The sequence below is a fragment of the Mustela nivalis genome, assembly GCF_964662115.1.
Source record: "Mustela nivalis genome assembly, chromosome: 10".
NCBI classification, from domain to species: domain Eukaryota; kingdom Metazoa; phylum Chordata; class Mammalia; order Carnivora; family Mustelidae; genus Mustela; species Mustela nivalis.
This window is the reverse complement of record NC_139029.1, coordinates 36,974,582-36,988,666: the sequence shown is the minus strand read 5'-3', so window position 1 is coordinate 36,988,666 and position 14,085 is coordinate 36,974,582. Positions and strand designations below refer to the sequence as shown.

The 14,085-nt window shown below is 36.5% G+C and overlaps 1 protein-coding gene across 3 annotated transcripts in view; it reads left to right on the top strand.

Moving 5' to 3' along the window:
* AGBL4 (AGBL carboxypeptidase 4) overlaps window positions 1-14,085 on the top strand; it is a 1,624,959-nt gene that overhangs the window by 848,397 nt on the left and 762,477 nt on the right. For all 3 annotated transcript variants that reach the window (XM_082688347.1, XM_082688346.1, XM_082688345.1), the window contains exon 4: window positions 2,370-2,464. In XM_082688347.1, coding sequence (XP_082544473.1) covers window positions 2,370-2,464 — 95 coding nt within the window. The remainder of the gene's footprint in view (window positions 1-2,369; window positions 2,465-14,085) is intronic.

Sequence of the window (14,085 nt, the reverse complement as noted above, 5' to 3'; positions counted from 1 at the left end):
AACTTTAGTGAATAACTCAAGGGTAGAGATCATGGACATTTTACTTACCTTTTTTATTCCCTAGATTTAAATGTCAACTCTCCATATATTAATTGCATGACTTTGGACAAATTGATTAACTTCTCTGAGCTCAGTTTCTACATCTGTAAAATGGAGAGGTTAATATTTTAGTTATAGAAAATACTTAATTTTAGTTATAGAAAAAATATTTAAACATTTATAAAAATGTATAAAATTCCTAGCACTTGATATATATAATACATCACACAATAAATATTTCAATGCAATAATATGTGAATTTTGATGCTTCCTTCTCTTTCACTACCTATGGATAGAAAAACTAGCCTATGGTAACCTTTTGAAAGTTGCCCTATTTCTCTGACTATTCTTCCTGCCCTAGCTCTAGTCCTCATCTTCTCTCCTTTGGACTTAATTTCAATGGTCATTGAGTATCTTTTATCCCCAATACTCTTCTCTTTCACCATCTCTCTTCTCCACTTGTAATAATAAATTCTTTACCAAAACAAAGGCTGATCTCTCTTTTTAAAATTTTTTAAATTACTTTTCAGTGTACTAGAATTCATTGTTTATACACCACACCCATTGCTCCATGCAATACGTGCCCTCTACTACCAGGCTCCCCCAACCTCCCACCCCCCGCCCCTTCAAAACCCTTGGATTGTTTTTCAGAGTCAATAGTTTCTCATGGTTCATCTCCCCCTCTAATTTCCCTCAACTCCCTTCTCCTCTCCATCTCCCCATGTCCTCCATGTTATTTGTTATGCTCTGCAAGTAAGTGAAACCATATGATACTTGACTCTCTGCTTGACTTATTTCACTCAGCGTAATCTCTTCCAGTCCCATCCATGTTGCTACAAAAGTTGGGTATTCATCCTTTCTGATGGATGCATAATACTCCATAGTGTATATGGACCACATCTTGCTTATCCATTCATCCGTTGAAGGGCATCTTGGTTCCTTCCACAGTTTGGCGACCATGGCCATTTCTGCTATGAACATTGGGGTACAGATGGCCCTTCTTTTCACTACATCTGTATCTTTGGGGGTAAATACCCAGTAGTCCAATTACAGGGTCATAGAGAAGCTCTATTTTTAATTTCTTAAGTAATCTCCACACTGTTCTCCAAAGTGGCTGCACCAACTTGCACTCCCACCAGCAGTGTAAGAGGGTTCCCCTTTCTCCACATCCTCTCCAACACACATTATTTCCTGTCTTGCTAACTTGTGTAAAGTGGTATCTCAATGTGGTTTTAATTTGAATCTCCCTGATGGCTAGTGATGATGAACACTTTTTCATGTGTCTGATAGCCATTTGTATGTCTTTATTGGAGTTCATGTCTTCTGCCCATTTTTTTTGACATGACTATCTGTTTTGTGTATGTTGGGTTTGAGGAGTTCTTTATAGATCCTGGATATCAGCCTTTTATCTGTACTGTCATTTGCAAATATCTTCTCCCATTCCGTGGGTTGGCTCTTTGTTTTATTGACTGTTTCCTTTGCTGTGCAGAAGCTTTTGATCTTGATGAAGTCCCCAAAAGTTCATTTTTGCTTTTTTTTCCTTTAAGGCTGATCTCTTTTAACTCTAGTACCCTTCTGGAAAGATTTTAGTATCTAGAGCACTCCACTACCCCATTTTAAAGGTGAAACCTGGAGAGGGGAAGGGACTTATCCAAGAACATATGCTCCTACAAATTGATGCCGAGATTAGGGTTAAGCTCAGAAACCCTGGCCCTGAGCAGAGGATAACAAAAGGAAGTGCAAAAGGGGACATATATCCTCCAGGTCTAGTGAAAGGGTACTGAACAGTTACAGAACATTTGAATTTCAATTTTGCATTCAGTTATCTTTTTTGAACTTTAAATGAAACACTGTTACTCTAGTAATACTGTTACTCTTTTCCGTATAAACTTTAGGTCAGCCTGGAGAAAGGGAGCAGTTAATAATAATAGTTAAAATTTATGTAACATTAACTATGTGCAAAGCATGGCTCCAAACACTATACATATATTACCTTACTTAATTATCATCAGTAATTCTAAGTACCCTAAGTACTTTATTATCCCCATTTTTCAAATGAAGAAACTGAGACATAGAAAGGTTTAGTAGCTTGGCAAGGTCACATGGTTTGAAAGTGGTAGAGTAGGTTCCAAAGTCTGTGCTCCTGACTACTATACTAAGATGGCACAAATACTTTGATATTCTGCAGGCACCATTTTTTTTTCATTATATTGTTGGTAGCTATGTCATATGGCTTCTTCTAACCTTGCTTTATAATTTCCATTCCTGATTATCAAGAAGTGACAACTTGCAAAGCATAATCTTCTGATAAACTTTTCTCTTTTTTTCAGAGAGTCATTTTCAACATTGTTAACTTCAGTAAAACCAAGAGTCTATATAGAGATGGGATGGCCCCTATGGTGAAATCTACAAGCAGACCCAAATGGTAAGTGATCAGAATGGGGCCTCCTTCTGGTTGGGAATTTGATCCAGGTCTCAAAGTTTATTTGCTGAATGGCTAGGGCTTAGCCTCACTGGCACTGAGGGGAGTAAGTTGAGTTTCTTGATAGCTATGGTTTGGGCTCTAGGTCTCGGGCTCTTTGAGAATGCTGTAATAAGGAACATGGTTCCTTATATGGAGTGACCAGCACTCCATTATTAGGGAAGGTATAGTCTGTTATTTGGTAAACTTCCTGCCTCTTATCATGGTATCTTTGGAAACATAACTGAAATTGATTCTATGTTGTTTTTATTTTTGTTTCTTAGACTGAGCATTGATGTTGTATAGAACATTGAGTGGAACATTGTATATATTTGTTGTATAATAACAAACAAATTTTTATGTAATATATTTTATGTAAAATAACAAATAACATATTGTATAAAACATGAGGACTAGAGTTTAGATTTCCCTTGCTTCGCTTGTTTTTTTTTTTTTTGTGGCATTTCTGTATAGATGTTACATGCTTTGTGGATGTTAAAGTTATACTTGTTCATTGCTATAGCAAGGGTGAGGAGAGTTTGATAGGCTTATTTAAAATAGTATTAATTATGGGGGCACCTGGGTGGCTCAGTGGGTTAAAGTCTCTGCCTTTGGCTCAGGGCATGATCCCAGGGTCCTGGGATCGAGCCCCATGTCAGGCTCTCTGCTCATCAGGGAGCCTGCTTCCCTTCCTCTCTCTCTGCCTGCCTCTCTGCCTACTTGTGATCTCTGTCTGTCAAATAAATAAATAAAAATCTTTAAAAAATAAAAAAAATAAGTAAAATAAAATAGTATTAATTATGGTAGTGATGATGATGATGATGATGATGATGATAACTACTCTCACTTACTGAGATCCTATTCTTTCTACATATTTTACATTTCTGGCACTATTATCACAACAGTTTTTCAAGGGAGAGTTTACATATTCCTATATTACAGATTAAAAAATGGAGGCTAAGAGATGGTAAGTGTTTTCCCAACACCATAGATATTGAGAGGAGGAGCCTGTGGTATTGTTATTACCCCACAGTACCATCCAAACCAATCAATTTTTCATCCATCCATTCACTTATTCTTTCAACAAACATTGATTGAATGCACCAAAATGAGAGTTTTTAAAGACAGAAACCAGTGTTATTAATCTATCACACTGTAGGTATTAATTAAATGCTTGTTGAACTAAACTGAATTCGTTATAAGAATTTACAGGTAAAGTGCCTGGCACTTTCTAAGTGCTCAATAAATGTCATCTATTATTAATAGTATTATGTAAAACACTATACAAATGCAAGGAATTGTTAATATTATTCTAGCTTTGATCCATGTTCAAATTTTAATGCCTAGTGAGATCATCTCCAAATGTCTATATTTATAGAAAACTAGCAATTCATAAATATTGAATTGTGCTTTTATCTATAAATGATACTTGGCAATTTTCTATAAATGCTGCGCTGAGCAGCTCAGGTTTGTAAAAGTGTACGCATTGGATGATAATGAAAACGTTTTATTAAAAGATAAAAGTATCTTCCTGGTCTTGGTTTTTTGTTTTTGTTTTCTTGTTTTGCTGCATCAAGTCAACTATACTGCTATTCCTGGATCTCCTTTTGACAATGGGTTCTGGACAAGGGTTAGGCCTTTGGCCTTTGTTTTGAGTTTCTGAACTCAGCCCAGTGGATAATAATATAGCACATATCTCTATTAATAGGTAGATCTGTACTTCAAACCTTGCCAACAAAAGGACATAACTGTTGATCTAATCATGAGAGTCCTTGAAATAACATTGTACTTTTTTTATGAGGCTCTGTGTTGGAATCTTACACAGCAACAATAATCACCATCCCTTTTTCCCAACTATTCAATGCTTGAGTCTTCTCTTTTATTGTGCTTTTAAAAGTCTTAAGCTTTAATCATTTCATTTTGTTTTGTTTTATTTCTTACAGATTATCTTTGGGACCTTTCTGTCAGGGCTCTTGGCAAAATTTTAGAATATTAATCAGTCCTTGAATTTATATTATAATACCTGAGAATGAAGTTAGTACTCTTATCCAGTGTTGGCAGGCTCTTAGAAATAGCCATTTTCCAGTGATGGGGCTTTTCTAAAGGTCTAAAAGAGCTTAAATATTAAGAATTCAGTTTACTGTAGTTCATCAGGCTGGTAAGGTATAAGGTACCAGAGCAAATCAGGTTGTTGATAAGTCTCATCTTGCATCTTTTTGACTTGCTAACCCCAGACATTGGATGAAAAGCTACTCACATGCCTTCATAGTCCCCCATTTTAAAACCAGACTGAGATACTGTTTACTTAGTAGGACTTTATTGGTCATCTTAATGTGTCACAGACTATTCTAGATATTGGGGATATAGTATGACAGAAAAGATCTGTCCTCAAAGGGAACTTTCTTTTTTAGAATTTTATCAACTGGCGGGACTGGAAGAGATTATGCTGAGTGAAATAAATCAAGCAGAGAGAGTCAATTTTCATATGGTTTCACTGATTTGTGGAGCATAACAAGTAGCATGGAGGACAAGTGAAGTTAGAGAGGAGAAGGAAGTTGAGGGAAATTGGAAGGGGAGGTGAACCATGACTCTGAAAAACAATCTGAGGGTTTTGAAGGGGTGGGAGGTGGGAGATTGGGGGAACCAGGTGGTGAGTATTGGAGAGGGCATAGATTGCATGGAGCACTGGGTGTGGTGCAAAAAAAAAATGAATACTGTTACGCTGAAAAAAATTAAATTTTTAAAAAATTTTATTTAAAAAAAAAAAGAATTTTGTTAACTCATTTATACATGCCATAATTGTTCCACTCTGGTTTGCTGATGGTTTGTTCTGAGGATTGCTTCTGCCCCTTTGGTGTTTTCTGCTTAGGACTTTCTTCTCTTTCTTGTGTCAGTTACCTGTACCAGAACCTGTCTTCCAGTAGTCATTCTAAATGTTCTTAGGGCAACACAAAAATTGTACATGACCGTTTGGCTCTCAGATTATTAGATTTTATTGGCCCTGAGGAGTTCATCATAATTTAGGATTCTAGAAAAGAGCCAGAGTCAAAACTGACAAAGACATTGTAGATTGAAGTATTAGAATATCTCCTCTAGTGTTTTCCTAGTTCTGGTTTTCCCCAAATCCAAGACAACCAAACAAAAGAAATTTCTGGTACTTTTCTTATCTAGGGACTTCACTTCCTTTAATATTCTGAACAGGCCTTGGAAACAAACTTACCTCCTGACAAATACTAAAAATTCTAAATTTCCTGGGTGAAATATGTACCAGATTAGGAAAGACACTTTCACCTCTTCAAGGTGAAATAAGACATTCTTCTTCACCTCTGTTATAGGGACCCATAACTGATGGGCCAAGAAAGACCAAGTAAAAGATGACCAATAAAGTCCTATTAAATAAACAGTATCTCAGTCTGGTTTTTAAAAAGGGAGACTATGAGGTGCCTCATTAGCACAGTAGGTAGCGCATCAGTCTCATAAAAAGGGGGACTGTGAAGGCATGTGAGTAGCTTTGCATCCAAAGTCTAGGGTTAGCAAAGTCAAAAAGATTACCAAACCTACACTAAGGCCTGAAGGCAATCAACTAGTTGTAGAAAACAGATGAACAAAAGAAGCAGCTAAAAACCCATTGAGCAAATATATGGCTACTCAAGATTGTTCTGCCTTGAGGAGATAAGGTCAGAATATCTAGCAACAAAACGGAGAAGCTGAAAAATTCAGAAACTTTCTGCTTATTTTAGCTCACTCTATTTTTATTTCCATATTAGACTTCTTAAGAAGTGTTGGTTGTTAAGGCTGATGTTTATGCAACAGCAATTTATTATTTTTTTAAATATTGTCCAAGGTTGAAGTTGCTTTGTGACAGGCATTGCAGGGAACTGACATTACAAGACAGCCAAAATCTATATTCTTACTCAAGCAGAAACTAAGGCTAGGATATTTGTAAAAGCAGTAAGTGGTGGCATCCAGAGACTTCAGAACTCCCAAGTTTACATTTCCTTCCATGTTCTATGTGTGGGGAAGGTGGGAGAAGGAGACACAAATAAGCAAGAAGTTGCATACTGGTGTTTGGCCTTTGGCAGATCTGAAATAAGTTTTCTGATTGATTTGTCGATTTTGGAAGATTGAGGAGTTTAATCTAAATCTCAAAGTGGCTTCCATTTAACATAATTTTATTGAGCATCTAAATTTATGGTAGGTCTTGGGGTGATAATATGAATAATCTGATCTACATTATTTCTTTAAAATTTTATTTTCAACAAGTTGAAATGAAACACAAACAGAAATAGGTACAAAATAAATTGCATTATGCTAAAAACCATTAGGGAATTACATAAAGTATGCTTTAGGATTAGAGAAAAGAAAGAAAATTATATGATTAGGACTGTGGATTGTAAAGGAGAACCTTTGGGTGCACTTGGTACTTCAGGTAGAACTCAAGGAAATGGGACATGAACAAAATTAAGGAAATGGAATTCCAGATGGAAGATACAACATGATGAACTATGACATTTCTTTTATATGCCTCAGTTTCCTTGCTGTAAAATGTAAAATAGCTTTTTCAGTTTTATAAGTAACACATGTGAAATGGATAACTTTAAAACGTTTCAAATAACTTAAAAATTTATTAATTTCCCTGACCATTTCTTTCCTTTTCCCCTTTCTCACTCAAGAATGATTGGGTGAGGCTTCTTTTCCTCCCTCCTTTTCTTCCTTTTTTTTCTCCTTCTCTCCTCCCTCCTTCTCCCTGTCAATAAATCTTTACAAGTAGTTACAGTAGATCAGGAATTATGCAAGGTATCAGAACAAAATAGTAGGAGGAGATATGATAACTGTTATCATAAGGCTCATAGTCTACTGGGCTAGGAATCAAACATCTAAGTATAGAAAAGTGTGATAACTATGACAACAGAGAGAGTTAAGCATGCTGTGGCAACTATTCGGCATTTAAGTCTTAACCTGCCCAAAGGATAGGAGACCTTCCCTAGGTGTGTTACTTATGCTGAGAACTAAAGGATAAATAGGTGATATCATAGTAAGCAGGGATATGTATGAAGTAATAAAATGTGTTTGAAGTCAAAGGGATGAGACAGAAAATTGCATTTTAAAAAATATTTTATTTATTTATTTGAAAGAGAGAGTGAGATCACAAGTAGGCATAGAGGCAGGCAGAGAAAGGGGGGGAAGCGGGCTTCCTGCCAAGCAGAGAGCCTGATATGGGGCTCCATCCCAGGACCCCAAGATCATGACCTGAGCTGAAGGCAGAGGTTTAACCCTTTGAGCCACCCAGGTGCCCCAGAACATTGCATTTTTAATGAGAAAAGGCCAATATGATTGGAACATGAATTTCTAAAGAGAAGGTGACTAGAGAGATAGATAGGAGTGATATTGAGAGGAGTTCTGTAAGCCAAAGTAAAGAGCTGGACTTGATTCTGAAGGCACTGTAAAGAAAATAAAGAAATTAAGCAGGATATGATCAGAATGGCATTTTAGAAAGATCAGTCTTAATACTTAATAGAGAATATTTCAGAAGGAGGGCAGTTGTTTGGGGGTCTTTTGCAATACCTTAGGCTACAGCTGATGATGGATTAAGTTGGTAACAGTAAGTCATGAAAACAAATGGATGAATTTGAGGGTTAACAGAAGATTGAATCAATTTAACCTTTTTTTTTTCTTTTTTGTCTTATGTATCTATTTTTTAAAATTTTTTTTATTTCTTTTCAGCGTAACAGTATCCATTGTTTTTGCACCACACCCAGTGCTCCATGCAATCCGTGCTCTCTCTAATTCCCACCACCTGGTTCCCCCAACATCCCATCCCCCACCCCTTCAAAAGCCTCAGATTGGATGAATACCCAATTTTTGTAGCAACATGGATGGGACTGGAAGAGATTATGCTGAAAAACAATTTAATTTTTTGATTGAATAAATGTAGAGGATAAAAGAGAGGGTTTTCTGGCATATGCAACACAAGGGCTGGTGGTGTCATTTACTGAAAAAAAAGGGGGGGTTATAAGAGGAAAGAGTTTTGGCAGATTTGGATGGAAAAGTATGATCTTGGACTTGGAAATATGCAGCTAGAAGAGCCTGAGAGATATCCAAATATAGATGTCAAGTAGGCTGTAGGGTGTATTGGTAAAAGACCCAAGAGAGGAATCTGGAGGTATAGACTCAGAGGCAACAGCCTGTACATGATAACCAGAATGGTGGGGTCAGATATGGTCTCTCAGGGAGATGTATAGACTCAAGAGGGAAGATTAGGACAGGGCTGGTAGGGGATGAGAAACTCACAAAAGAGGATAGGAGGAACTGGCCAGAAGGGTAGAAAGAAAGCTAAAATAGTATGGTGTCATGTAACCAAGAAGAGAGGTTTTGTCTAAAAAAGAGGGAGTGACTAAAACTGCCAACTGCTACTGAAAGGTCAAACATAATTAAAGTCTTAAAATGCCCAATGCTTGTAGAGATGTAGAGGTCATTAGAGACTTTATTGTGTGCCATTTTAGTGACATGGCAGTAGTTCCAGCCAGCTGTGTGAGATAATGAGTGAGTTGGGGGGATGAAGAAAGTGTAAAGAAATGGAGATCATAAATATAGATGGTTCTTTTAAAAGTTTGGCTATGAAAATTCAAGAAAGAGATACAAGTCCAAGGGATAGACAACAAATTAACAGGCAGTTATAATAAATACCCTTTTGAATTAAGGGTAGTGATAGTTATGTGCAAATAGCATTGGTTCTATATTATCCTTAATGTAATGATAATCTTCAGGCTTGACCTTGTGAAATGAGAAACTAAACTTTGGGTATTAAACATGCATTTTCTGAAATAATGGGGCTGTACCCTATTGTAACAAAAAATAACATTTTGTTTAAAAAATTATGAATTAATAGATTCATATTTAAACACAAATAAGTCATACATTTAAAATTAAATTATATCCCTTGCCCCACATATACCTAATCTTCCTGCTTTATTCTTCTGTATAACACTTATTACCACCATCTAGAAAACTATAATGTATTATTTATTTTGTTACCAGTCCCTCCATCTATTAGAAAGTAAGCCATGGGAATAGGGATTTTTATCATCTTTGTATTCATTTGTGTATCCTTAGCACCCCAAACTGTGCTTGGTATATAGGACACACTCAATAAATATTTGTTAAATAAATGAATTAATCCATTATCCTTTTGCTAAATCTAACAGTTTTTAAAATTTTACATATTATTTTTTAATTTTTTGTTTCCATGAGCACATTTTCACACAGTAGGAATCATACACACACACACACACACACACACACACATATATATATATTTATGTATGTATATATACCATTTTATATTCTATTCATTTAACATGGTATCAAAACAATTTGTCCTATTTTTTAATATTGTTCATTATACCATAGTTGGAGAATTTTTTACTGCTTTTATATATCATAATTTACTCTATCATATCTTCATTGGTGAACATTGTTTTTTAATATAATATATTTTTTTAAGTAGATAATATTAGATAGACAGATAGATGAGAGAGAGAGAGAGAGAGATTTGCCAAATTATTTTTTAGAAACAGTTTCTAAAAGAGAGATTGTAGGATTGATGACTATAAGCTTCTGCTATGCATGCTCTCGAAATATGTTGCACCAGTTTAAAATGCTACCCTTGGTCTGTCTCTTTATCAGTTTTACTGCAATCTGGACAGCATTAAGAATTGTCATTGAAAAAAAATAGTTTAAGAGCTGTAAGATGATTCTTTTGTTGTTGTCTATTGTTTTGCTGTTGTTCTCATTTGAGCTTGTGTCTTAAGAATATTGGTATTAGTGAAGTGTGTAAACCTGGTGATTCACAGACCTGTACCCCTGGGGATAAAAACATATGTTTATAAAAAATAAAAAATAAATTAAAAAAAAAAGAATATTGGCATTAGTATAGTCTTAAAACTGAGTTTCCAAAAATAAATATAATGGCATTAAAAAGAAAAGGTAAGATATTACAGACATTCTGGGAAAGGATGGAGTAGATGCACTCTTCCCTATTTCTCCCACTAAGTACGGCTAAAAACCATATATATTACTTTTGGAACAAACAGAAGACCGAAAGTAGAGAGAAGGGGAAGACTGACTAAGTTTCTCAGAACCTCACGAACTGATATAGTGGTGAGTTCCCTGCATTTCATTTTTTGCTTCATATGTGCTAGAATGTTTACTTGAGGAGCCAGAAGCCTAGAAATGTCAATATGCATAGACAAAAACAAGTCCTCCAAAAAGTCTTCTTGCAAACTAAAGACCAAAAAAGAGGAGGGGGCGTTCAGCCCAGTAAGACAAAAAATTTTGAGATAGTAATTGCCCACTCTAGCCAAACACCAGGGTAAAAATTGCCCACATCCACCCTCCTCAACAAAGGAGAAGTGGGGAACCTAGATGTCCATCTTTGTTCCAACCCTCCACCAGGTGTGGTCAGAAAAGTAGGGAACTGGGAATTTCATTTCTGCTAGTCAGTAATGAATCCTTGCCTCTTCTCCATGATGTCAGACCACATGAGGAATCTGAAATTTTATCAGCCACTTGAAGATGGGATTATTAGCAGAGTACAGGGAGTAGAGAAAAGAATAAATGAACCTGAGGATAGAACAATAGGAGAACTAGATCTAAACAATGAATTAATAAATAGGCTTAAAAAAATAAAGAGCACCTCAGGGACCTGCAGGACCAAAAATCTAACATTCATGTCACTAGAATTCCAGAAGGAGAGGTGAAAAATTTGAAATGGCTGAAATCTCAAATTTGACAAAAGACATAAACCTACAGAGTCAAAAGAATGAGTGAACCCCAAATGGGAAAAAAAGTGAGGGAAATCTAGGCCATGAAACATCATGACCAAACTAAGGAAAGAAAGAATCTTAAAAGCAGCAAGAGAAAATAACACCTTATCTATATTGGAAAATAAGGTTGATCACAACAGATTTCACATCAGAAACTATAGAGGACAAAGGAAAGTGACACAATGTCATTCAATACTGAAACAAAAGAACTGTAAACTCAGAATTCGATATCCAGCAAAAATATCCTTCAAAAAATCAAGACATTTTGGTGAAGGAAAAGTTTCAACAAAAGAAAAGAGTATTTTAAGACCTACCCTAAAAGAATGGGGAAAGGAAGTTCTTAAAAGAGAAAAGAAATGATAAAAGAATGTCTCTTGGAATGTCAGAAAGAAAAAAACAAAACAAAACAAAACAAAAAAAGAAAAACATAAAAAATAAAAATATAGGTAAATAAAATAAACTCATTTTTCTCTATTTTCTAAATTATGCTTGATGTTGAAGCAATAATTATAACATTGATGCAGTTTTCAATATATGTAGAGGAAATATTTAACATAATCATATTATATGTGGAAAGGTAAAGGGACTTAAAAGGAGGTAGAATTTTTGCTCTTATCTCAAAGTGGTAAATTTCAACATCAATATACTGTGATAAGTTATGTATAATATAGAGTGGTAAGGGATAGTGGGGTGGGTGTGATCATAAGGGGTAGCATCTGAGAGATCTTTATGGTGATGAAATAGTTCTGTATCTTGATTGTGGTGGTGATTACATATTATAAAATGGCATATAACTATGCACTCATGTACCAGTATAAATTTCCTGTGTTTGAAATTGTTCTTCAGTATTCATAACTATAGTTATATAAGATGCAGCCTTTGAGGGAACCCAGATGAAGGGTACACAAGACCTCTCTATACTATTTTTGCAAATGCATGAGAATCTATAATTATCTCAGAGGAGGCCAAGATGGTGGAGGAGTAGGAAACCCTATTTCAACTGGTCTCTGAATTGAGCTAGATATCTACCAGACCACTCTGAACACCCACGAAATCAGCCTGAGATGTAAGAAGAAACATCAGGACCTATACCAACAGAATATCTCCAGTGGTTCATTTAAAGGTATGTGGGGGGGGGGATGTGATTCTGTAGGCAGATATTAGAAGATAAACAGAAGGGAGAGGGAGGTGCCATAAGCACTGGTGCCAGGAAGGTGAAATAACACAGAGTGCCAAAATGTCCCACATTGGGGGCTTGGCACAGATTCACGAACCAGTAGTAGCAGGGAAAGGACTTTACTACAGCCCCAGACTGAAACCTGGAGCTATAAAGGTACCTGTGCAAACTAGGGGGGGCTGGCTTTAAAAGCACAAAGGGCAGAGACATGCCTGGTCCTGGAAGTGAGGGCTAGGAGTGCTGCTGTGGGGTGCACAGCCCAGAACACTGTGGTTTTTAGCAGCACAGACAAAAACAGAGTCAGTGTGGCTTGAAGGGCTTACTGTAGAACAGACTATAATCTCCCTGTTCAGAGACAGAGGATTGGATATGGTCACTTCTGCTCTGACTCTCAGAAGTGATGCAGAAAGCAAACAGAGGAAGCTGCCAGAGAACAACAGCATCTCCAAAACCATTTTTCAGTGACCCTATCCCGCTGATGGGGCAGAGTAACTCTGCCCAAACAGGGTTGCCTGAGTAACAGTGCAGCAGGGCCCTGCCTCAGAAGACAGGCTGAAAGAACAAGAGGCTAAGAACCATAAGTTCCCTATAAAATACATGCATCTTGCTTGGGTTGTCAAATAGTTTGGATAGTTTGAATTCTGTACAGTCCCTCAACCACCTCTCACCAGAATGACTAGGAGGAGGAACCAACAACAGAGGAAAAATTCAGAGACTGTGATACCTCCACCACAGAACTAATGGATGTGGATGTAAGCAGGATGTTGGAAATAGACTTCAGGGTAACAGTTATGCAAACAATAGCTAGGTTGGAGAAAACCATTAATGGCAATGTAGATTCTCTAAGAGCAAAAGTGAGAACTGATCTGGCAGAATTTAAAAATGCATCTATGAGATCCAATCTAATCTAGATACTCTAACAGCTAGGGTAAATGTGGCAGAAGAACAAATTACAGATCCTTTACCTCTTTGGTTAGGTTTATTCCCAGGTATCTTATGGTTCTTGGTGCTATAGTAAATGGGATTGATTCTCTAATTTCCCTTTCTATATTTTCATTGTTACTGTATAAGAAAGCCACTGATTTCTGCACATTGACTTTGTATCCTGCCATGTTGCTGAATTGCTGTATGAGTTCTAGGAGTTTGGGGGTGCAGTCTTTTGGGTTTTCCATATAAAGAATCATGTCATCTGTGAATAGAGAGAGTACTTGAGGAACTACAGAACACTCATGAAAGAAATTGAAGAAGACACAAAAAGATGAAAGACCATTCCATACTCTTGGATCGCAAGAATAAACATTGTTAAAATGTCTATACTGCCTAGAGCAATCTATACTTTTAATGCCATTCCGATCAAAACTCCACCGGTATTCTTCAAAGAGCTGGAGCAAATAATCCAAAAATTTGTATGGAATCAGAAGAGACCCCAAATCTCTAAGGAAATGTTGAAAAACAAAAATAAAACTGGGGGCATCACGTTACCTGATTTCAAGCTTTATTGCAAAGCTGTGATCACCAAGAGAGCATGGTACTGGCATAAAAACAGACACATAGACCAGTGGAACAGAGTAGAGAGCCCAGAT